We start from the raw sequence: 23,605 nt of genomic DNA, 5'->3' as shown, positions 1-23,605 counted from the left end.
GGGGGCAACCTTGCAAGGGGTAGGTAATACCCCTAGCCACCACCTATGCACCAGTCAGCAGCCCTTATGGGCCTAGGCGGTAGTCGGCCAAGGCTCATCCTAAAGTTGGCAGGTGCTGATGCAGTTGGCCAGCCCACACAATAATTCAGCATTTAATCCTGATAAAAACAAGTCATGGCAGATTATTACAAGCTGGCAGCCCCTTCTGACATCCGACCAACACCCTAAGACCATACCAGGAAGCACCGCGTTGTGGTGAGTTGAATCAATACATATGCCAAAGGCGAAAACCACAAAAGGTGGTCACCTTAATGCAGAGGAAGCCGCGAGGATTGAGGAAGAAGCCAAACAACAAAGGGAGACAGAAATTGACGCCGAGGTAGCTGCGTGGATTCGACAAGAACGGCACAATAGACGCCTTGAGTCAAGAACACGTGATACCCAACATGATCAAATGGATGACCCGAGGGATCCAGGGCCGAGTTGGCCAGATTACCAAGATGGTAGATTGAACCGACTAGAAGGCATGTTGGCCTCGTTAGTCGAACAATTGCATAAGAAGGATAGTAGCCGACCATCGTCGCCAAGGCATACGAGGTTGAGGTCTCCTCCCTGACGCCACCACAGAGGGCGAGATCAAAGAGGAGACTCAGACTCATCAAACGAGGAATACGGGAAGTACAAACCGTTACCCCTGGAGAAATACACTGGGCAAAGGGATTAAGAAAGCGAATGGATTTAGCACAGGCATGACAATGAGCATCAAGTTTGAAGCTCGTCGTGCTAAACTGGTCATCCAGGGCGCAAAATTTGTGTTCATGGTTGCCCCTCTTGTAGGTGCAGACCTTAGTCACATGAAAATGCGTTTCTGGAGTGAGAAACCCCGAAACGCTAGAAACGTTTCGAAACATTTCAGAAACTCCTGATTTTTTTGGTTTCTCAAAAAAAAAATGTTTCTCAAAGTTAAAAGTTCCTATTTTTTGGAACTTTAGCAATGCAAAATTATATAGAAGAAAATCCGAAACCTTGGCGTTTCTTAGCAGAAGGCCAAAATGTTTTGCCCCGAAACCTCAAAAACCCCGAAACGTTTCTGGTGACTATGGTGCAGACATCATCTTAGGGATATATGGATAATCCAGCATCTCCCATGGGGAGTGTAAGGCCCTCAAAGCTTGTACATGTTATATTTCTCCTTGGATAATGAAATACTCCAAAGGGGGGTCGGCCCATTCCGGCCTCTATGTAGTGTTAGTTGTGCAAATTTTATTTTCAGCTTTGTGGATTGTTTAATGGCTGTGATTAAATGCTGAAATGTTTACTTATGCTCATGGTCAAGTGATGCACGCCCACTCCCGCGCTTCTCAGGCGAGTTACAAGAGAGGGTCAAGAGAGCAGCAGAATGCACTCAGATGATCGGCAGTCAGACATTACAAATATAGAATGGCAGAGACTGAGAGTCAAACTAATTTTCAATGTATATTTCAAACTACTGCATGCTCATGTATACGGTGACAGCAGAGCAGCCAAGGCTCTACATTGCAGAATAATCTAAGCTCTAAGCTCTATTCTCCATTGCACTACTCTCTCTATCTATCTCTACTCCGTCTCTACTTACGACTGTGTATATGTCTATCAAAACGTTTGGTTCAGCTCGGCATATGTCACCATTTGGTCCACCCTTATGATTTGGACAATGTCCGATGAGCCTGAACTTATTTTACAAAGGATGTCAACAGGGAATTTTTCCAAGGTATGATGGGTTGCTAGGAAATCTGGAACTCCTGTGAATTATGATTTCACACATATATGGTATGGTGTGCACAAGTACAAGCTCATATTCATGAGATATGGACATTTCACATGGAAGAGGACACCTCTGGAGGTGAGGATTTGATGTGGAGTCTTTACAGAGGTTTAACTAGCATGGATATGCCTAAAAGATGGCCACAAAACATAAGTTTTATGGGATTTTATTCATGTATATGGTTTATAAGGTTTATAAGTGTGTGTGTGTGTGTACACAGTCGCTGAAGTTGGACGGCCAATAGCTAATAATTTATAAGTGAATACACACCAGAGGTGGAGTATTTTAATGAGCTATGGACAAAACACAAATTTGGGCGCCTAGAAGCCGGAATCAGCTACGCGAGTTGCTAAAAAGAGCCTAGCAGGTATTTTTAAGCTCCAAGAGTTGCTAAAAAAGGGCCTGGCAAGTGTTTTGACCTGTACGAGTTGCTATAGAGGGCCAGGGGAGCCATTTTCAGCTGGCCAACTGCATGAAGAGGGCTATTTCAGCTGGTCGACTCATATGTGCATGAATCAGGCATAAATGTGTGCTTTTCTAGCTCTCCTCTCTTGCGATGATATACAGGGTGGTGGTTGGCTGTTTTCTGTTTTGGACAGCCCCATAGCAGGCCCTACAGTACTCTCTCTCCATCATGTGCAGAAGCAAGGCTTCTCTAGCTTATATCACACAGGCAAAAGCTCTTCTTTCATGTGTTTTCAGGCTGAAAACAGAAAATGCAGAACCGGACAGCATGCTTTATCGTATTAGAGATGATTCGTTTCGCATGCTCTTACGTGTTTTCACCAGTGACCCGAGCATAGACAGTGCCTCTAGGGGCAGTTTTGAAAAGTTTCATCACAAGAAGCTGCTTGCTTTTCGAGAAATCTCGGAGACTTTAGCCTTGAGTTACAAGTGCAGAATTTTGTGAGTTTGTGGGATAGTGTTCTCGCAAATTCAAAGAGAAATTAATTGGAAATCATATGTACTTGGAAATGAGAGCTGCAGCTTGAGCACCATCCTTTGTTTGAAAGATTACTCCCGAGGAATACAGGATTCGGTCGAAGGGGGGCCAGCCGTTCCCGTCCCAATGTGGTGTCCTGTGCATATGATTCTATTTTTCAGCATATGTGATAATGTTTAATGGCTGTGGCCAGTGTCTAAATGTTTAAGTTTGGATTGATGGTCATGCAAAACTGTGTCAAAGACCTTAGTCCCCCGGGCTCAGAATTTTGGTTATAGTGGTATCTTAGTCCACCAAGCTGATTCGTTACAGCATACCCATCTTGCTAGCTTACAAGATCAAGATTACAAGAATATTAACGTACATTCTATTACAATAGTCCGCTGGCAGCACACATGCGGAGTTGTACATGATGATGATCTACGGCCATAGTAACGGAAACGGCCATTTCCTAGCACGGAAACGCCATTTCCTGAAAGTCGCCATTTATCTGTTTGCTAATCTCCGATCAAAATATCACCCATTGATTTGTCTCATCTAGTGCTTGCTTAGTTATTTTCTACAAATTTTTCTCACTATTTATTTCAAATTATGATGGTGTACTCAAACTTTTCTCAAGTTATTAATTTTCTCATTATTTTTATATTATGGATCATACATCCACCGTTTCCTAGCCTTTTTTATTTCCTAGTTTTGAGTTGTTGCCATTTCCAGAGGCTGGCCATTGCCGTTTCCGTTTCATGCAACTATGTCTACGCCTAACAGCTTGCAGTCGGATTCCTAGTCATCACCTATCTCCCCTTTGTTGTCGACGGCTCCTTGCTGAGATAGTTGATGGACTAATCAGGTGCAAGTTTGGCATGTGTTGATGATCTGGAGAAATGTATATGCTAACAACAGTCAACTGCAGCTCTCATTTGCCTTCATTGCAAATTATCCTCTATGGCTCCAAGGGCTGATTTTCTATTTTAGTACGCTTTACATGGTCACGAGCTGTGCAAGAGGAGAGCGGGGCAGAGAGAGAGAGAGAGAGAGAGAGAGAGAGAGAGAGAGAGAGGGAGAAGAAGAAGAAAGCTGTATTAACGTCTCCTAGAGGCCGAACTCGACCTATGAGACAAATCAATGTACAACTGTCAATGTCTTCTGGATGTCCAGCAAAAAAAAGGAAAAAATGAACATGAAATAAAGTATGAAAGTATTGAGCTAGTGGGGGGGGGTGTGATGGATGGAGCACTACTGCTAGAGGTCAGTATGCAACCTAGAGAGAGAGAGAGAACTATAGCAAAAGATACATGAGTGAGAGAGAGAGAGAGAGAGAGAGAGAGGGGAGAGAGAGAACTATGGCGACTAGAGAGAAAGAAGATATGACAAGACTCAAGAGAAAGTATTGCACAACTCAATGATGGTTTATTGATTGATGATAAAACCCTTCACAAGTACATGATTTTGTAGGCAGCTAGCCTTATCTTTTGACACATTGAAATCACACACACACACACACACACACAATATAGTAATGACAAATGGCACACTTATCCTATCCTCTCATAGGAGGATGTTCACACACACTGAGCCCTGAAACCTAACACACCCCTTTGGAACGAGGGTGGAGATGCCTAAAAAACCTTCAATAGTCATCATGGTTTGGACTCTAGACTACACCACATGCTCAACGGAGACACCAACACCCAAACTCTCATGTTAGGCCTGATATAAGAGTTTGAGCACAATAGACAGCCTACATCAGTCTACCAAGACAATCCCCCCTAGATCTAAACAAGGGTATGCAGAGAAATAGGACCCTTTTATAAGATTCAAGGCTTATTACAAAGATGGAACATACACATAGAAGGAAAGACTGACATACTCACACAACGTTTATTACAATCAATTTTGGGGGACTATTAGGCAAAGAATCCAAGACCCTCACATAGAGGCTTTTAGAAGCCCAATCATAATCTTCATCTTCAAGAGAAAGATTATCCATGATAGTACTACTAAGGATGCTTTTGCTTCATGGACTTCTTCATCTTCTGCCACCAGGTTTGCATGCACCTTCTCTTGCTCTTTGGCCATCTTCTTGAAGCATCGGTCCTTCATGTGTCCGCGCTTCTTGCAAAAATTGCATCCAATAGTTCTTTTTCCTTTCCCCTTTGTAAACATCACCCTATCTGACTCAAAGGAAATCTCAAATTGCTCTTTGCGGCAGTGAGGACTCCAATCATCTCATGATAAGACATGCCACTCTTAGTACAGTCAAGGTTTCAAAGAATTTTGAAACCTGTTATATACTTGATAGAAGCACAACTGTCTTATCAACCTCATCCACAACTCCCAAGCCACATAGGAGTTGTATTTTAGAGCCTAGATTGCTCAAACGTTCTCCCAAAGTTTCTCTTTCATTCATTTTTAAGTCAGAATAATCTTTGCTTAAGGATGGACAGAAACGCATGCATGTACTGCTGATTTGGAGACTGTAGAAGACTGAATCAGGGCTGCTTTGGTGCGGAAACAGGCTGATTGGGGCTGATAGCATGCGCCTAGGGCTGACTGAAGCTAGGGTTTCTCAAGGGGCTGGAGAAGCAAGCTTATGGGCTCTAGGACTGGATTAGTCTTGGGCTGAAAGCAAGGAGGAGGAGAGCTCTTAGCACAATGAAGACTGAATGAGAAAACAAGCTCTATGCAAGCCTATTTATACTAACTGGAGGTTGGTCATTTAATAAAGTTTATATTTATAAATGCCCAATAATGCAAATAATGCTAAATAAATACTAATAAATATGAAAAAAATACCAGATAAATCCCAGTAAATTCCCTAAGGCTTCGGGGATGTTCTAAATGATGCACAGGCATATGAATGCATATTATGCGGGATGCAGAGTGCTTTCTGATGAAAACCCTAAGGCTTCTACTGACTCTACATGCATGAATGATTCTCTCCAAGTGGATTAAGGGACTTGACTGACTGACTGACCCGCTAAGGCTGAGGAATGACCTACGTAGCTCGTGCCTGACTTATCCTGGATTGAGGATGTACAATGGGGTCACGGCGTACGACAATGACTGGATCAAAGGCAAGGAGATTTTTGGAGAAGCCAGCAAACATAGAGAATTCAAAAAAGACTTGGGGACTCTGGAGAGACCTGTGTGCAATCACCACAAATGTAGATTGTCCAATGCCAGCTCTTATAAATATGCGGAAACAGCTTTGGATAAATTTCAATAACATGGTTCGCATTATGAATCAAAGTAGCACAACTGCCCAAGAACGAGCATCATTCCAACAACATATCATAGAATTCACCAAAAGTGTGCTAGGTGCTTGGGGAGAGAGTAAAGTAACACACTATATGGTAAGTTGTACAGTAAAAAAATAAACTAGTGTTTTAACCTTGACTTTTTCTAATTAAATTCTATTGTCATGTATACAGCACATAGTCTATGCGTATTTCATGAAGAACAAGTATGGATCGCTCGACATGTGGAGTACCCAGGCTTTTTGTATATTACCTTTGTATTTTTCTATGTGTGTGGATGACCACCCTTTTGATTTCGAGGATGACAGCGGTTATTGATGAGATAGAAGCTGTCTGAGCATAAATTAATGCTCCTTCTACTCCCTTGCACATAGCTCGTCGGGCCTGGAGATGAGAAATCATAGGAACGCCAAGAATGCTTCTATCCCCCCGAATCATGACAGGCTCAGGAAAACCTTTAGAGATGATAAAGGTGTCCTGCCTCCAATTGGGAATAGGTTCATACTGACGAAACCACTGGATTCCTAAGATCATGTCACATCCCAAAAGAGGAGAGACAATGAAATCTCGCTGGAATGAGGCCTTTTGAACGTGAAAAGAAAACTGTTGTGCCTTCTGAGAGATGTGGGTGCGGAGACCAGGTGTAAACCCGTCTACCTCCAAATGATAGGGCACTAAGGTACAGCTCATGTTGGTAGCCAATTGGGGAGAGATGGCGTCCTCAGAACTGCCCATGTCAAAAAGAATTATGAACTGTCGGCCCTTGGCAGAGCCATAAGCTCGGATCAGGCTTTTCTGTGTGGTTGTTGCCTCACCCTCCTGCTTAGCATCAAGTACCACGGATGGCATGGAATGCATAGAAGGTAAGATCTGAACCGCATTGGTGGTAGTAGGCAGGTCTGGAGGAGCGGGGGATACTGTGGCAACTGTGGCAGAAGGCTCTTTGGAGGCTTGCTCCGCTTGACTTTTTGGACAATCCTTCTTACCATGCCCAATGGTATGACAGAAAAAACATCTATTTTCTGACTGATACTGTCTTTGCTCCTCGGGAGGAAGATAGCCTCCAGTGATACCTGCTTGAGCCTTTTCCTCAGGGGTCTTCTTAGGCTTGGATTCCTTACCCCCTGAACTAGAGCTATGCCCAATAATGCAAATAATGCTAAATAAATACTAATAAATATGGAAAAAATACCAGATAAATCCCAGTAAATTCCCTAAGGCTTCGGGGATGTTCTAAATGATGCACAGGCATATGAATGCATATTATGCAGGATGCAGAGTGCTTTCTGATGCAAACCCTAAGGCTTCTACTGACTCTACATGCATGAATGATTCTCTCCAAGTGGGTTAAGGGACTTGACTGACTGACTGACTGACCCGCTAAGGCTGAGGAATGACCTACGTAGCTCGTGCCTGACTTATCCTGGACTGAGGATGTACAATGGGGTCACGGCGTACGACAAATATCATCCTATTGGGTTATAAAACTGTACAACTGCTGCACTTCTGATGATGAGCCATCTTGTCACCATGCACTGAGTGCAGAGTGCATGTGACAGCAGAGATGGGGCTGCGCCAGTGAGGGTGGTGCCCTATCTACTATTGCTGCCTCTACTAACAGGACAAGGCAGGCAGAGGGCGGACATCTGGCCACTAGAGTCGCCACCTTTAACTGGGCAGAGTAGGCGGAGGCGGAGGCGGAGGCGGAGTAGCGACCATCTTCAGCTAGGCAGAGCAGGCAGAGATGGTTAGCTACACACTAGCACCGTCGACTGGGCAAAGCGGGAGAGGTGGCGGGGTTAGAGCCGAGGTAGAGGTGCAAAGGCTGACGCACACGTATTGGTTGATGATAAAACCATTCACAAGTTTGTTAGGGTTTGTAGGGCTGAGAAGACCTTGTTGCAGGTAGAGCAGAACTTGACGAGTACACAGAGATGGAGAGAGAGCGGTGGATACCTCACGTAACTATAAAGAGTGAGAGTTTCATTAGCTAAAGTAAAAGCCCCTAAATAAAAGGCCCAAAGGAGTCCAAGCATAGTGTAAAAGTGTCCCTATAAAAGTGCAAGTGGCTCTAAGGTTTTAAAAACCATTCAAACTAAATGCTATAAGGCCAAGTGTGCCTAGCATTATTACCTCCTAGCTCCTACGTACAATTCCACTACAAATGTGCATATCTCCTACAAACCCCTCTATAGTAGAAATGTATATGTACAGAGTAGATCAATCCCCGAAAGGAATCAAGCCCAAAGCTTTGCAAAAAGCTTCGAGATTCTCATAAGGAAGTGCCTTGGTGAAGAGAACTGTCCGGTTGTCTTGTGATGGAAAATAGATGAGACTAATAGCACTTGCATGAGGCCTCTCCCGCACATAATGATAATGTACCTCTATGTGCTTGGTCCATGCGTGGAAAACTCAATTCCACGTAATAGCCATACACTCTCATTGTTTGTAAGTAGGGGAGTTGCACGCTACTACTGCTGGCATGCATACAGGTCATCAAGTAACCTCCTCAGCCATATGCACTCAACTGTGGCTGTGAAGACTCCTCTGTACTCAACTTCACATGAATATGTCGCCACTGCATGTTGTTTTTTGCTAAGCCATGAGATGGAAGAATTCCCCAACAAAAAGCAAAAACCACTGGTTGATTGTTGTGTATCAAAGTCGCCAACCCAGTCTGAATCACTGTAAGCACACAACTAAAAATCACCCTCCTTGGCATAGAACAACCCACCAGTCTGTGTACCCTGGAGGTATCTGAAAAATGCACTAGACAGCCTAATAATGTTTAGTCCTTGGGCTATGCATAAATTTGCTCAGCAGCAAGGAAACACAATAAGCTATATACTATATATGGCCGTGTCGAACGATATAAGGCATCCCATAGCCTCGCTATACATGGTAGCATTAAAAGGCTCACCTACATCAAAGCTACTGAGCTTTCTACATGTCTCAAGTTTCAACCGTTGTGGCAATAGGCTTGCAATCTTCCATGCAAAACCTTTTCAAAAGCCCCCAAACATGCTTTGATTGAGACATAACAATGCCACCATCCTGTTGCATAAACTGTATGCCCAATAGAAATACAACCGACCAAGATTTGACATCTCAAATGCCTTCTGCACTTCAACTTTGAAAGCTGAAATTTTCAGCCCACTATTTCTTGCCAAGATCACATCATCCACATATAGGATGACTAAGACAATGTCTAAACCATCTCTTTGCACATAAAGAGTACTCTCAATGGAACTATTTTAAAATTCCTGGCTAGCCAAATGTGCATGAATCTTCTCATACCAAGCTTGAGGAGCTTGCTTGAGACCATAGAGTGCCTTCTTTAAAAGACACTTTGCTTTCATGTCCTGCAACCACAAGGCCTAGAGGTTGTTGTCCATACACCTCTTCCAAGAGGTCCCCATTCAAGAATGCAATCTTTATGCCCCAACATATGCATACTCTAAGCTACCAACATAGTGACTGTTCGAATGGTTATCCTTTTTTAAGTTGGGGCAAAGGTTTCGTCATTGTCTATCTCCTTCTCTTCGGAATAGCCTTTAGCAACCAACCTTTCTTTGTACATGTGAATGGATCCATCTTGCTTGCGTTTGATCTTGTACACCCACTTCGTGCCAATCACATCCTTGCCTGGAGGCAAGTCAACTAGGTCCCATGTATTGAACCATAATCCACTTCATCCCTGCTAGATTCGCCCCTACTCTTCAAGGGTGTTCTAGCCATCTAGGGAGTATTCTAGCCTCTTGTATGGCTGTCCGTTCATCCCTTACAACTTCATCAAACCTGTATGTCCATAGGGCTTATGGGCTGATTTCCAAGCTCATCCGGAGGTGTTTCCTGTCCCAAACCCTGCTGTCCAGAAATTTCAGAATGTGGAATGTCACATGATGACGAAACAAACCATCCAGGTCACCAAAACTTGCTTATGTGAAGAGACAAGAGGCTGAACCAAATGTTCAGCAAATATGACAGGAGATGAAGAACAGGGCTGATTTTCTGCTGCTAAGGAGACCTACACAAGTGTTCCCGGGTCTTAGCCTATAAAAGTCGGAGCTGCCATGAGATGATTACCATGTAAATATGGTGCTGCACTCCAAAGTGCACTTGTATGAAACCTTGGCATGGGACTGATGGTGCTGCGTTTTTTCTCCTTGATAAGCAACATGCTTGTATGGATCAATACTCCCATAAAGGTCACATGGGGTTTGCAAAAGGGGCCATGATGCCCTCACACAGGTGTGGAGCTTTACAGCCATCTGTTGTATCATCTTCATCGGCATTGAAAATTGCTCTCCATATGACAAGGATGTTCCTTAAATGAAACAGGTAATCAAGGAGAAAACGTAGAGTCCAAGACGGCTCTCAAAGTTCCTGTATAATCCTGTCTCATGGCGGGACGATGGTCAGAAGTCAGAGTCCTCATTTGTTAAGAGGATACTTCACCCGTAAGGGACTTAGTGGAACCACAATTATTCTTGATTATTCCACTTATTTTGTAAAAGTCCCCCCATTTTGTTTGCTGAGACTCTTCCAGTGTTTGCCTGTGCATGGCAGTTTCCCAAGTGTTTCCGCAAGCAGTAAACAGTAAATCTTTATCTAAGACCATTATTGGATAAAGTTGGCGGTTTAAGTGATCGGGGCCAAAGGCCTGATCTTTTCCAAATAAAACAAGAAACTTCTTTACTTGATTAGCATATATTTAAGCTAATGATAGAAATGAAATTGTTTGAACAGAACCCACGATCCCTCCGTTATTTTGTTTTACTTCCAGAGAGAGAGATGACTCTTCAAAATCACGCATCACTTCCAATCACATTTTAAAACCTCAAAAGATCTGAGCCCCTGCCCTTATTGACTGCTGGACCGTTTTACATGCGACATCTATGTATACATCAAGCCCATCCCTATACACACAAATCCTGAGTCTCATATCAAACAAGAGAATGACCCTTGCCTAGTACGGTGGAAGAAGAAGCCTTCTGAATATCTTTATTAGCTTCAGATTGCCTCACACGCAGCTTGATCATTTCCAATTGCACTCGGTGTAGACGCTTCTTCATTTCCAAAACATACTGGTAGACAATTCCCAAACCAGAATCCCAATCAGCTAGCACAACAACGAAACAATAGCTTTTGAACCACAAACTAGTGTAGGAGTTAAAAGGAAAAAAACTGAAAAAGGTCTTGTAGTATGGATGTACCTTACGACTATCATTCTCAACCCCCTGCTTGGTTACAGCTTGGGTGTGAAGTGACTCAGAATTGGACACTCTCGACACTTGACCTTGCAAAGCAATAACATGCTCATCAACAGTCGATTTGTCATTCAAATTCTCATACGACTGAGACTTCCAAGTGTTCACATTAACAGAGATGTTTGTGACCTTTTGGGAGGGATTAGGCAGCCCTGAAGCCAATAAAACTGGCACTTTCTGTGCTTCTTTAACATCCTGATCAATATTTTTAGCCAGTCTGTATTGCATAGGTACAGATTCCTCTCGGCCTTTCTCCAATCTATCTTTCATTCTCAGATGTTGACCCTCTTTATGATTGAGGGATCTTGCATCATTCCTTTCATCTGCATGATGCCGGACACCTCTAAATCCATTTGCACTTCCCCCAGCAGTGAACTGACCTTCTGTGTACTCATTTGTCTTTGCGCTTGTAAAAGCAGCAGCGGTAAGCCTGTCCTGGCTTCCTGAACCAATTCTTTTCTGAGATTTTTCACCATCAGCAAATGTATTTGTACCTACAAACCTACTGTCATCTGCTTCCCTTATTGCATGAGCACCCCTCCCAAGTTCAAACAACCATCCTTCCTTCTCTTCACCTGCTTTACCCAGTCTATTCCACACACTACCAACAACGCTACCTCTCGTTTTGGCAGCATCCTCTGGAGCTGCTGCAATTGTTTTCGCATCCACTGCCACAGCTGCTACCGCTGTCTTCCCTTGTCTAACATCATCAATCTTTACCACATCTTTGCGTGCCTGCTGCCTGCTTGCATCTTCGGAAGTCTCTGAGCTCTCTGTGACATTGTACTTTACTTGGATTAAAACAATGGTTAGCTACCCATGAAAACATAACCACATGAATACTCTTTTTTTCCAGGGAAACCACATACACAAATCAAGCATTGACATGCCTGGCTACAAGGGGGGAAAAAATCACTACTAATGCCTGCTCAGGAGGTGCTTGGTAGATGGTTTAGCAGAACTCACCAATTTCAGCTGATACAACTGATCGCAAGCGTTTAGAACCAGGCTTTGAATGACCTGCCGCTGGCGCCACTGCCTCTCGTACAGCAGACTGCAAGAGCCGCCGAGTAGCATTCACCCTGGGAGGGGATAAATGCCTCTGCATATGCACAATGTAGTCCGACCATAAATTAGAATTAGAGTATCATCGAAGAGTTCTTCTTTACAATTTTGGACCTGGTATATGAGATGCTATTCTTAATCGAAAGGCTTTCTCTTTGGTGGCACAATAGACGACCTTATGATGATGCTTCACATCAGGTGCTTTTTTCTCTTTGTGAGTAAGGGAGTCAAGGGAGGAGCGTGATCGCTTGGCTGAACGTCTGGAACGACGACCATTCCTTTCACTGGCTGCAAATTTGTCACTTTCCAAGCCTCCTGTTCTATAGTCTGTATTTTCTCTACTAGGAGGAGGAGCATTCAAATCTGGAAGAATTTTTGCATTTAACTCTACATCTTTACTTGGATCTTTCCTCAGCCTTGCCAGTTTTCCATGCTGATGAGTTAAAGATGAGACCTGTACACAGATAAGTTAGATGTTGTGGAACCCAAGTCCCACCTTAACCATACAATGAGTCTAACATTGAAACTTGAGATCACTAGACACATTTGGTGCAACTCCTTTCCTCCATAAATTCACTATATAGCACACACACCTGCACATCAGCATGGGTGCCTTTCACTATCCCCTTGCCTCCTTCTTTTACCAATGGCTCCGCACTGCCGCTCATTGAAAACGATGCTTTTGAAACAGACGTATGCAAATGTAAGTTGGAGCACAGATAATCCCAAAGCCTGTACCCAACATTGTGCACACATTTAAGCCCTCAAAAGCACACACCGCAACCAAAGTGATGTGCCAGTTCACCTACACAGATGGTTCTAGGATGTCCATACCAGGCGACAAAAGCTTCACTTCGGTCACCCAGAAACGCTTCAAGATCCTTGACAGTTTGCGCTTGTTGTTTACCATGTGCTACGAGAACCAATATGTATTGCTGCCAAAGAGATCAGAAAGTCATCCTTAAAACACAAATACAACTAAATCCAGATCCAATATGTTACAGCCCTCCAGGATACTCACAACATGCAAACGATTGAGTCTATTTATTTTATAAAGACACTGCAAATGCAGGCAGCAGGACAAGGAGGTTTAGCTGGCATCCTTGCTTTTTAAATTTAGATACGTTTTTTCATGCGTTTAATTGCCGTCAGCCGCAGTTCCAACACCATCTAAGCTACGCACAAAGCAGCATTAAAAAAATTGTCACTGTAGGTGGAACTCTCCAAGCGTCTAGCCTCAACCTGGGAAAGGTTTCCCTTTCTAGCCAATTTGACCCCTACACAACCCATCCACCATCATGACTACTTCAAAGAGCACTGGTGTGATCAGACACATTCCAAGCTCCTTCCTTATCTAGACCTTGATAAAATACAAAAACACACAGAAACCAAAAATTTCATTCTGCCCGTCTAGGAAAATGCTCTACAAATGTCATGTCCAAGAAGCATGTAACATGCAGCGGAAGTATTCGTAATTTGAGGATCCTGTAACACAAATGCTCACACCGTCTTCTGTATCCTGAGTTTCGCGAGTTTAGCAATCCACTTTAAGAGACTAACGACGGACTGAGGATAAGCCAAACGCAAGATCTCTGAGGACCAAGAGTCGCGTTGAATTGTACATGGCTGTAGAAGCACCAATGATGACCAATCTCAAGCCTATGCACTCTTCCCAATGGATGTAGGAAGGCTACAAATCTGAGGCTGAGAGAAGGGGCTGATTGGGACTGTTACTATCTATGTATAAATCTGAAAATGAGTATGAATGCTGAGTTTTACCTTCACCAAGTGGTTGTAGCAAAACGATGCATATGAGGGTGCTGAAAACTGTAGGAATGCTAAAAACGCAAAGGGTAGTGAAGGCTGAATACTATAGATGATGCGTTTTACTGAAGGGAGGCTGAATTGCTCAGGCGTTGATGCTCCTATATGCTGATGAGGAAAACGCTGAAGGATGAGGTGCTGAATTCTGCAATCGCTTATGCTCCTTGTGCAGAAGGCTCCAAGCGTTGAGTGCTTCAAGGCTGAATGAGATATGAATGAATGAAAGGACTACATGCTCAGCTATTTTTATGGACAAGGGATGCTGGTTGGCCGGCTACAGAGCTGGCCGACTGCATTTGTCCTGGCAAAAATATATAAGTGATGTAAAAATGCCCAATAAATGTTGTAAATTATGGGAATAATGCTAGATAAATTCTGATGAATGCTAGATGATATCCAAAGGCTTCTGCAATGGTCTAGATGCAGTGGATGAATGCTGTGCATTATGCAGAGTGCTTTCTAATGCAAACCCTAAGGCTTCTACTGACTCTACATGCATGGATGCATCTCTTCAAGTGGGTTAAGGGACTTGGACTGACTAACTGACTGTCTAAGGCTGAGAATGACCTACGTAGCTCGTGCCTGACTTATCCTGGACTGAGAATTACAATGGGGTCACGGGGAAAAGGTACTAATAATGTACAATGTTGCACTAATGATGATAGATATCTTGTCACCATGCACTACAGTGCAAAGTGCATGTGACAAAGCAAGACCATAAGAGTTGGTCACAATTGTACAGTGATCTAAAGTACTGCTTTATCCCATCCCTAAGCAAGCTTGTTACCAACTTGATCAATGTTTCAGAAAGGCATTCGTGGCTTCCATCTAAAATTGATCTAGAACCTCAACTTGAGAGTCCTCCTCGACATCGACATCGACTTGGATATCCTACATCGACATATCTGTTAGTTTTGTATTCATTTATTATTGATCCTGGCCAGTGTGCCCGTGGTCCGTGGATTGTTCCTAAATAAATTCCTAAAAGGGGGCGGGGCCTGTTCCCCGCTCTCAGTGTGGTGTACTATGCAAGATCCCCATTCCCTTTTCTCTCTCCCCCCTCTCTCTTTATATCTTTATCTCTTGAGACTTGGACACATGGTTGAGTCTATCACTGCACGTCCCGCTGGGCTTAGAAAGAACCTCTTCATCGCATTGCCATCTTTGTTGAAGCGTGGAGATCATCTTCTCCGCGTGGAGATCATCTTCTCCATCATGATCTACTTGATCATGAACTAAATCAAGGAAATTTTTCATCGTTGCCCGCCGCTGATTTGGAGCACCTCCATCAACTGTTATGCCACGGCCATCACCTGTCCATACAACTATAAGAATCCATACATTCATACAGACTGTACGGACTAAAAATTTCAAAAACCCTAAAACTACTCCAAAAACCCTAAAAACTGCTTTTTGGAGGTTTATATCGCCCGAAAACCATTAAAACAAGTTTATATCAATTTTCTTACCAAAAAGAGCTTTTCCATGGTTTTCTTCATCGGCAAGGCTGTAGGAGTTTTGGAGATTACTCATGGGATGAGCGAGTTGTTAACAATCATCTCCTCTCCGTACACTATACCAAGGCCTCTGTTTGTGGGTGTGCCCGCCCGTTTTAGTGTTTTCCCATTTTTCCTCACTCTCCATGTATTTTTCCCATTTTTCGAAGGTGTGGCAGGGCTGTCGCTGTCCCCAGATGCTAGACAATTGCTTGCTCAGGTACCCGACCTATCCAGGTGACCTGGCCGACTCCAGGCAGCTGGCCGACTTGCTTTTTCTGGTCAGGGACCGGTCGTGCTGTTGTCGGCCTGTTTAAGGCTGGCTTGTGAACCCTTGTGATGGCAGACTTACTTGAGATGGCTAAGAAGCACATGAAGATTCCAACACTCCCCACATTCCAGATGGACCGACAGATGGACGGGAACAACTACGGCATATGGAAGGTAATGATGGAGTCCGTTTTTAAGTCTTATGACTTGGCTGATTTCATTGTTGTTGGGGTTCCACGGTCGGAGTTCAAAGACGGGGAGTTACACTCTATACGGAAGGAACGGGAGAGACAGGCACAGTTATGGGATCGTGTTAATGACCGTGTCCGTTCTTTCATCTTCTTGAATTGCACACCACAGCTGATCAATCACATAAAGCATATGACGCTGGCCAGAAGGATTTGGCAACATAAAGCATATGACGCTGGCCAGAAGGATTTGGCAGCATTTGGCTTCTTTGTACAACACAGTATCACCCATGAAGAGAATCTCCTTGGAAGTTTAGATGCGGGTGATGAATCCTGCAAAGTAGTCGACGATGCGAGAGCACATCAACAAGTTGCAGGCTCTTCAGCAAGAGGTTCTCCAGGCAAGGAAAGAGATATCTCAGAGAATATGGCCATCACGTTGTTGTCCCATTTGCCCTCTCAGTACTCAGCATTTTACTCCTCTTTGATCACCAATGGCAGGCTCAGCACCATCACGTGGGACGAGCTTGTGCCAATGGTCTCGACCAGGAAGAGCAATTCACGAACCCTCCACAAGGCGGAGGTTTTGAGGCCTTGACTAGCCAGCACTCGAAAGGCCGTAACAACAACAACAAGAGCAAAGAACAGTCTTCATCGGAGAAGTCTTCTGAGAAGAAGCCCGATTCCGACCGTGAGAAACTGAAGGCCGAGCGGACCTGTAACGATTGTGGTGAGAAAGACCACCATTGGTGGAAGTGTCCCAAACGGAATAACCGGAAGAGTGTTGATTCTTCAGCTTCAACTGCAAAGACTCCAGCCTTTGTGCACTTGGAGATTTTGGACACATATGCTTCATCTTCTTCGAGCGAGGAGGCAGTTGGCTTCACCGCCAAGGATACTCGGGAGTGGAATCTTGATAGTGGTGCTTCCAGGCACATGACTCCTTCCCGTGATTTCTTACAGGATCTTAAATGGCACTCAGGTCGCATTTTCATTGGCGACAATTCCACCATACCGATTCACAGTGAGGACTGGATGGAGATCATTCCCGATGGCAGAGGGGGACGCATTCCTCTCGTGTTCTTTACGTCCCCGCACTTGGTTTTCATCTGTTGTCAGTGCATGAGATTCGCAAGACTGGCTTCCAGATGGAGTTTGAGGAGCATTCTGTTGCTCTACGGGACAAAGAGACAAGCCAAGTTGTTTGGGAAGGCGGAGTGGAGAACGGTATATACAAACTCTCAGCACTCTCCTCTCTTACAGGCTCTCAGATTGGTGACTTGTGGCACTTTTGGTTTGGCCACTTGAATGTGGATGCGCTACGGTGAGCTTTTCGGGACCAAATGGTGGTTGGCTTGCCAGATGTTGGCAGTAGGCAGGGACGTTGTAGTTCTTGAATTCGCGGAAAGCAGCACAAGGAATCTTTTCCGAAGCAGGCTTCAAGGCGGGCTACGAAACCTTTGGAGTTGGTACACACTGACTTGTGTGGACCTATGCACACACCATCCTTGGGAGGTTCTTTGTATTTTATGCTGCTGCTTGATGATTGTAGCAGATTAAATTGGGCTTATTTCCTTTCCCAGAAGAAGGACCAAGCTTTTGCTCAGTTCAAGGAGTGGCATGTGATGAAGGAGAAAGATTCTGGCTTGCAAATAAAGACTCTTAGGGCTGACAAAGGAGGAGAGTTTTTTTCTAACACGTTTGTGCGGTTTTCAGTGGAACATGGCATCAAGCGGGAGCTGGCCTATACAGGTTCGCCCTCAGAGTGTCACAGTTTGCTTCCCTAAACTCCGCCGCGAGTACCTTCCGCTCCTTTCTAGGCTAGGAGCATTGGTGGGCTCGGTGCTTGAGACTGGCCCCATAGCAGCTTCAGTGGTGGCTAGAGCAGCTGGCCTGCCCTCGGTCAGAGTTTTGGTTCCTGACATCTCCTCCCTTCCGAAGGTCATTCAACTACCTAGGATAGGGGGGGGATGGATCAATCAGAGAGTGGAGTTTTCGGGGCTCCCGAACCAGTGTTTTATATGCACGCAGGTCGGTCACATGGCCAAGGCATGCCCTCGCAGGAGACCCCGACCTTCACCGCAGCAGCAGGCCCTCGATGGCCCGCCCACAGATGCGGCTCGGCAGGCAGCCTCCGGGACACCTGCTCAGCCCACAGAGACCTGCTTGATACCGGGAGTGTGGATGCCTCCGGGATTCGACATTTGGTGGTTCCCATAGTGGCCGACCTAGCACGCGACCCTGGTTATGTATGCATACACGAGGTTGCTCTCTCTGAGCGGGAGGCAGTCGCCATGGGACACAGCCACTGGCGCCTGATCCGAGATTCTTGCAGCACACCGGGTGGGCAGATTCGTAGCCGCTCGGATGGGGACTATTCTCCATCCAAGCCGCTTGCGAAGGCCCGCCGTACGGCTGAGACAACCTCCACCTCAGCAAGTCATCCATGAGGATCATCTCATGGAATGTACAGGGCCTTGGCGGCGCACACTATGTACGTTATCGTGGTTGCTTGAGGCAGGAGCTTCAGAGATGCCTGGTTGGGGGCAGTATTGATATTCTGATGATGCAGGAGCACCATTTGAGTGAGAGCAGGATTCGGAGATACGGTTCGGTGATGCCTAGTAGATGGGACACATTTTGGTCTGCAGGGTTTGGCCCCTTGGGTGGGCAGGGAGGAGTATGTATGGTCATTGCGGATGTATGGCGGCAGGCCATTGTGGATTGCGGGGTCATTGTGCCTGGTAGAGCACAATATGTTATTCTGAGGATGCATAATGAGCTCTTTGGCGTGCTCAATGTCGATGCGCCCAACCATGCTAGTGCCAGAGCAGAGTTCCGGATCCTTGTTTCGGATGCATTGCCCGAGACCGCACATTGGTGTGTCGGGGGAGACTTCAACATGCTTGAGGACCCGGCCGATAGGGTGGGAGGCAGTCATGTTACAGTGCACGGCACGGAGCTTGCAGCTTGGGAGCGTTTTTGCATGACACTGCGGATCACTGATGCATGGCAGCAGGAGGCTTTCTCCCACTCTCAGGACAGTCTTAGTTTTTCTCGGTCGGATCGCCGGGGCAGGGAGGGACTAATCTATCACGGATTGATCGCTTCTATGTGGGCGACAGGTTCGGGGAGCGTGGGGGCTCCGTTGGCATTCTCGCTGGCACCTCTTTTTCAGACCATGCGCCAGTTATTTTGACACTTGAGGAGAGGACACGGGAGACCAGCTTGCAGTTGAGGATCCCAGAGAGGATACTTACAGATCCCAGTCTTTCTGAGGACATTGAGAGGATATGGCATGATAGCCAGAGCTCTGACCTGGATGCAGCAGGCCAGTGTGCCCAGGGACTCATCGAGCTCAACTCTTTTTTGCACGCTGCAGCCTTGACACGGCTAGGAGAGACACGAGAGCGGGAGCGTCGTTTGAGACGTAGCCTTGCTTCGCTCCAGCACCTTCAGGAGCAGCAGCCTACATGTGAGTGGGTGGCGTCCCAGCTGAGCCAGGCACGCCACGAGGTTAGAGAGGCAAAGGAGCAGAGACATGAGTTCTACTATCATCGCCAGGCCTCTCAGTGGACGCAGCTGTCAGAATATGCAGCGGAGATGATGACCAAATCTGGGAACACAAGAGCAAAAACGCAGGCAGAAAAACAGCACGAGAGAGAGAGAGATGTAGGCGTGTAACTCTGCTCTATATACACAAGAAGATCCCGAGGAATGATACAAATAAGGCATGGGGGCTGAGGACCTATATATACCTCCCTGGAAGGGCAGTCGGCCAGTACTAAAAGTGTCCACGACTGAAGAAAGAGGTCCACGACTGCATAAATGCAGTCGGCCAGCTATCTGATGCCCACGACTGGTAAAAGGCAGTCGGCCTGCAGCCCTGAAGCCCACGACTGATCAAGATCCAATCGGCCAGCACTGGGGTGCTCCCGGCATCATCTGGCAACCCTCCCAAGCCTCAGAAAAATGGGAAAAAATAGGGGAAAAATACGGAGAGTGGGGAAAAATGGGAAAACACCTCATAAGGGCGGGCACACCCACAACAAAGGCCCTGGTGTATAAATCTAGACAGGAGATGACTTCTAACACCCCCTCTCAGCTCCTGGCTGTGTAACCAACCACTGGGAGCTGGGGTGCCGCCTGAGCAAATCCTGAGAGAGACTTCGTGAAGAGGTCCACCGTACTGTCCTCCGTCGAACAGAACTCTAGCAAGATGTCATCAGCAACGATCTGTTCACGAACAAAGTGCCTCTGGATGACCAGGGGTTCCTCCAATGGAAACCCAAACCTGCAATGTAACCTCCTCCTGCTCCGTAAAACTGCTCCTGGGCCTGAAGTAGATCCCCTCGTGTCCGGATCTCCTCCCCAAATCGAGTCCATGATCCTTCGCATGCTGCAGAAACCACAGGAAACGCAATCCTGCCGCACAAAGAGACATCTGCAACCAAGAGCTCAACTGCCTCATCAGGAAGCTCCCGTCCAATCCGGTGTCCATCAACCAGATCCATGAACCATACAGCTTCTGAGTCACAGAGACATCACACTGCTCACAAGGATCAACACCTGTTACGGTGCACAAGCAAGTCCTGGAAACCTTCTGAAGACCATGCAAGGCCTTCTGAAACCTGTCAACCACCCCCTCTGAATCCGGAACCACAAAGCCTGGAGAAACCACCTCCTTCTGCAAGTAAGCACCTGTCACCTGCCTAGCTTTCCGAAAGGTCCCCGTGGAAAGAACATCCTCAACTACTGGAAGTTCTATGTCCCGAACACTACGAGACATCGGAGCATAAGTGACCTGTTCAGCTTCCTCTGACTCACGAACACAAGAACTACCAACATCAGTACTGGAAAGTTCCTGCCAACTGCTGCCATCTACTGGTAAGCTAGCCACCACCTGGTCTCGGAAAGCTCGCACCTGCAGCGTATCCACACTTGAGTAGCCATTACCAGACTGCCACTCATCACAATCCTGAGGACCTGGGAGAGAGAGTGCTGAAAGCCTGTAGACTCCATTCTCCACTCCACCTTCCCAAACCACTTGGCCTGTTGCTTTGTCCCGGAGAGCAACAAAATGCTCATCAAACTCCACCCGTACGCCAGTCTTGCAAACCTGATGCACTGACAGATGAAAACCAAGTGCCGGAACATACAACACCTGGGAGGAATGCTTCCCCCCTCTGCCATCGAGAACTATCTCCATCCTGCCCTCACTGTGAACTGGGATAGTGGACGTATCCCCAGTAAGAATATGACCAGAAAGCCTGCAGAGATCCTGTAAACCGGAACGGGAAGGAGTCATGTGCCTGGAAGCACCACTATCGAGAATCCACTCCCGAGTATCCGTTGCGGAGAGTCCTCCAATCTCCTCCCTGCCTGAAGAAAATGAAGCATCGGTGTCCATCACCTCCAGGTGCACAAAAGCCGGAGTCTTCATGATTGCTGAGGAGTCTTCACCCTTCTCGGTCTTCCGCTTGGGACACTGCCTCCAGTAGTGGCCTTTCTCGCCACAATCATTACAGGTCCTCTCTGCCTTCAGTTTCTCGCGGTCAGCGTCGGACTTCTTCTCAGAAGACTTCTCCGATGAAGCCTTCCCTTTGCCCGAGTTACGGCCTTTCGACCGTTGGCCAGTAAAGGCCTCTGAACCTCCACCCTGAGGAGGGTTCGTGAATCGTTCCTCCTGGTCCAGGACCATGGGCACAAGCTCCTCCCACGTGATGGTGCTGAGCCTGCCCCACTAGTAATCAACGACGAGTAGAATGCTGAGTACGAAGAGGGCAAATGTGACAGCAACGTTATGGCCATGTCCTCTGACGATATCTCCTTCCCAGCCCGGAGAACTTCCTGCTGAAGAGCCTGCAGCTTGTTAATATGCTCCCGCATCGTCGACGACTTTGCAGGGCTCATAACCCGCATCTGTACTTCCAAGGAGATCCTCTTCATGGGCGATACCCTGTTGTAAAGTGAGGCCAAATGCTGCCATATACCTCTGGCCAGCGTCATATGCTTTACATGGTTGATTACCTGTGGTGTGCAGTTGAGGAAAATAAACGAACGGACCCTGGCGTTGACACGATCCCACATCTGTGTCTGAGCCTCCCGGTCCTTTCGGGTTGACGGTGACTCCCCTTCCTCTACTTCCGGCCGTGGAATACCAACAACGACAAAATCGGCGAGGTCGTAAGACTCCAGAACGGATTCCATCATCACCTTCCATATGCCGTAGTTGCTCCCGTCCAACTGACGGTCCACCGGGAACGTGGGGAGTGTCGGGATCTTCACATGTCTCTCGGCCATCTCAAACAGATCTGCCATTGCGGGGATGTACTCTGAAAAGGGTGGGTGGGTGGGAACAAAGAAGAACTAAAACCTGCAAGTGGCTGTCCAGCAAATCAGCCCGCCTTCCTCTTGCTTCTCCTCTTCCCGATCAGCCCGAAACAGTCCACCAATCAGCCACAAAACAGTCCCCCTCTTGCTCACACAAATCCCAAGACCTATCTAGAGCCTAGGGCTCTGATACCATGTCAGAATATGTAGCGGAGATGATGACCAAATCTGGGAACACAAGAGCAAAAACGCAGGCAGAAAAACAGCACGAGAGAGAGAGATGTAGGCGTGTAACTCTGCTCTATATACACAAGAAGATCCCGAGGAATGATACAAATAAGGCATGGGGGCTGAGGACCTATATATACCTCCCTGGAAGGGCAGTCGGCCAGTACTAAAAGTGTCCACGACTGAAGAAAGAGGTCCACGACTGCATAAATGCAGTCGGCCAGCTATCTGATGCCCACGACTGGTAAAAGGCAGTCGGCCAGCAGCCCTGAAGCCCACGACTGATCAAGATCCAATCGGCCAGCACTGGGGTGCTCCCGGCATCATCTGGCAGCCCTCCCAAGCCTCAGAAAAATGGGGAAAAATACGGAGAGTGGGGAAAAATGGGAAAACACCTCATAAGGGCGGGCACACCCACAACAAAGGCCCTGGTGTATAAATCTAGACAGGAGATGACTTCTAACAGCAGCTTGGTGATAGAGTGACTGGGGAGTTCTTTGAGATTACTAGACCCCGCCATGCTCGAGCAGGAGTACGCCAGCTCAAGAGGCAAGACGGATCGTTAGCCACTGAGCCCGGGGAGATCAGAGCCATTGCCACTGAGTTCTATAGACACCAGCGGAGCCAGCCCCACGGAGGCACGTGATGCTTGCAAACAGACTGTGTGGGCCCATGTGCAGAGGAGGGTCACAGATCGTATGCGCACAGTTCTGGGTGAGCCTCTTTCAGAGGATGAGCTTGTTGAGGCTTTGAGGGTCCTTCAGCGCCATAGTTGCCCTGGGGAGGACGGATTGACGCCTGCCTTTTTTATGCGCTATTGGGACCTTTTGGGGCCAGGCCTCCGTAGGGGCTTTCAGTATGTTTTGGACACTGGGGTGATGCCACAGAGCTTTTCAGAGGGCTTGATCTTTCTTATCCCCAAGGGGG

At 46.5% G+C, this 23,605-nt stretch overlaps 1 protein-coding gene across 2 annotated transcripts in view; it reads right to left on the bottom strand.

The window, feature by feature from the left end:
- The window catches only part of LOC147638982 (uncharacterized), a 64,959-nt gene that overhangs the window by 30,689 nt on the left and 10,665 nt on the right, over positions 1–23,605 (bottom strand). The window contains exons 2-7 of one of the 2 annotated variants that reach the window (XM_086786238.1): positions 13,174–13,274; positions 12,933–13,071; positions 12,515–12,793; positions 12,241–12,376; positions 11,221–12,047; positions 10,974–11,091 (exon numbers count right to left, since the gene is read on the bottom strand). In XM_086786238.1, coding sequence (XP_086642364.1) covers positions 10,974–11,091; positions 11,221–12,047; positions 12,241–12,376; positions 12,515–12,793; positions 12,933–13,071; positions 13,174–13,274 — 1,600 coding nt within the window. The remainder of the gene's footprint in view (positions 1–10,973; positions 11,092–11,220; positions 12,048–12,240; positions 12,377–12,514; positions 12,794–12,932; positions 13,072–13,173; positions 13,275–23,605) is intronic. The other variant, XM_086786243.1, reaches the window with a different exon arrangement.

This window comes from Cibotium barometz, chromosome 4 (genome assembly GCF_041138505.1).
Source record: "Cibotium barometz isolate CiBa-2024 chromosome 4, ASM4113850v1, whole genome shotgun sequence".
NCBI classification, from domain to species: Eukaryota; Viridiplantae; Streptophyta; class Polypodiopsida; order Cyatheales; family Cibotiaceae; genus Cibotium; species Cibotium barometz.
The sequence above is the reverse complement of the archived record's forward strand: the minus strand, read 5'-3'. Positions and strand labels throughout refer to the sequence as shown.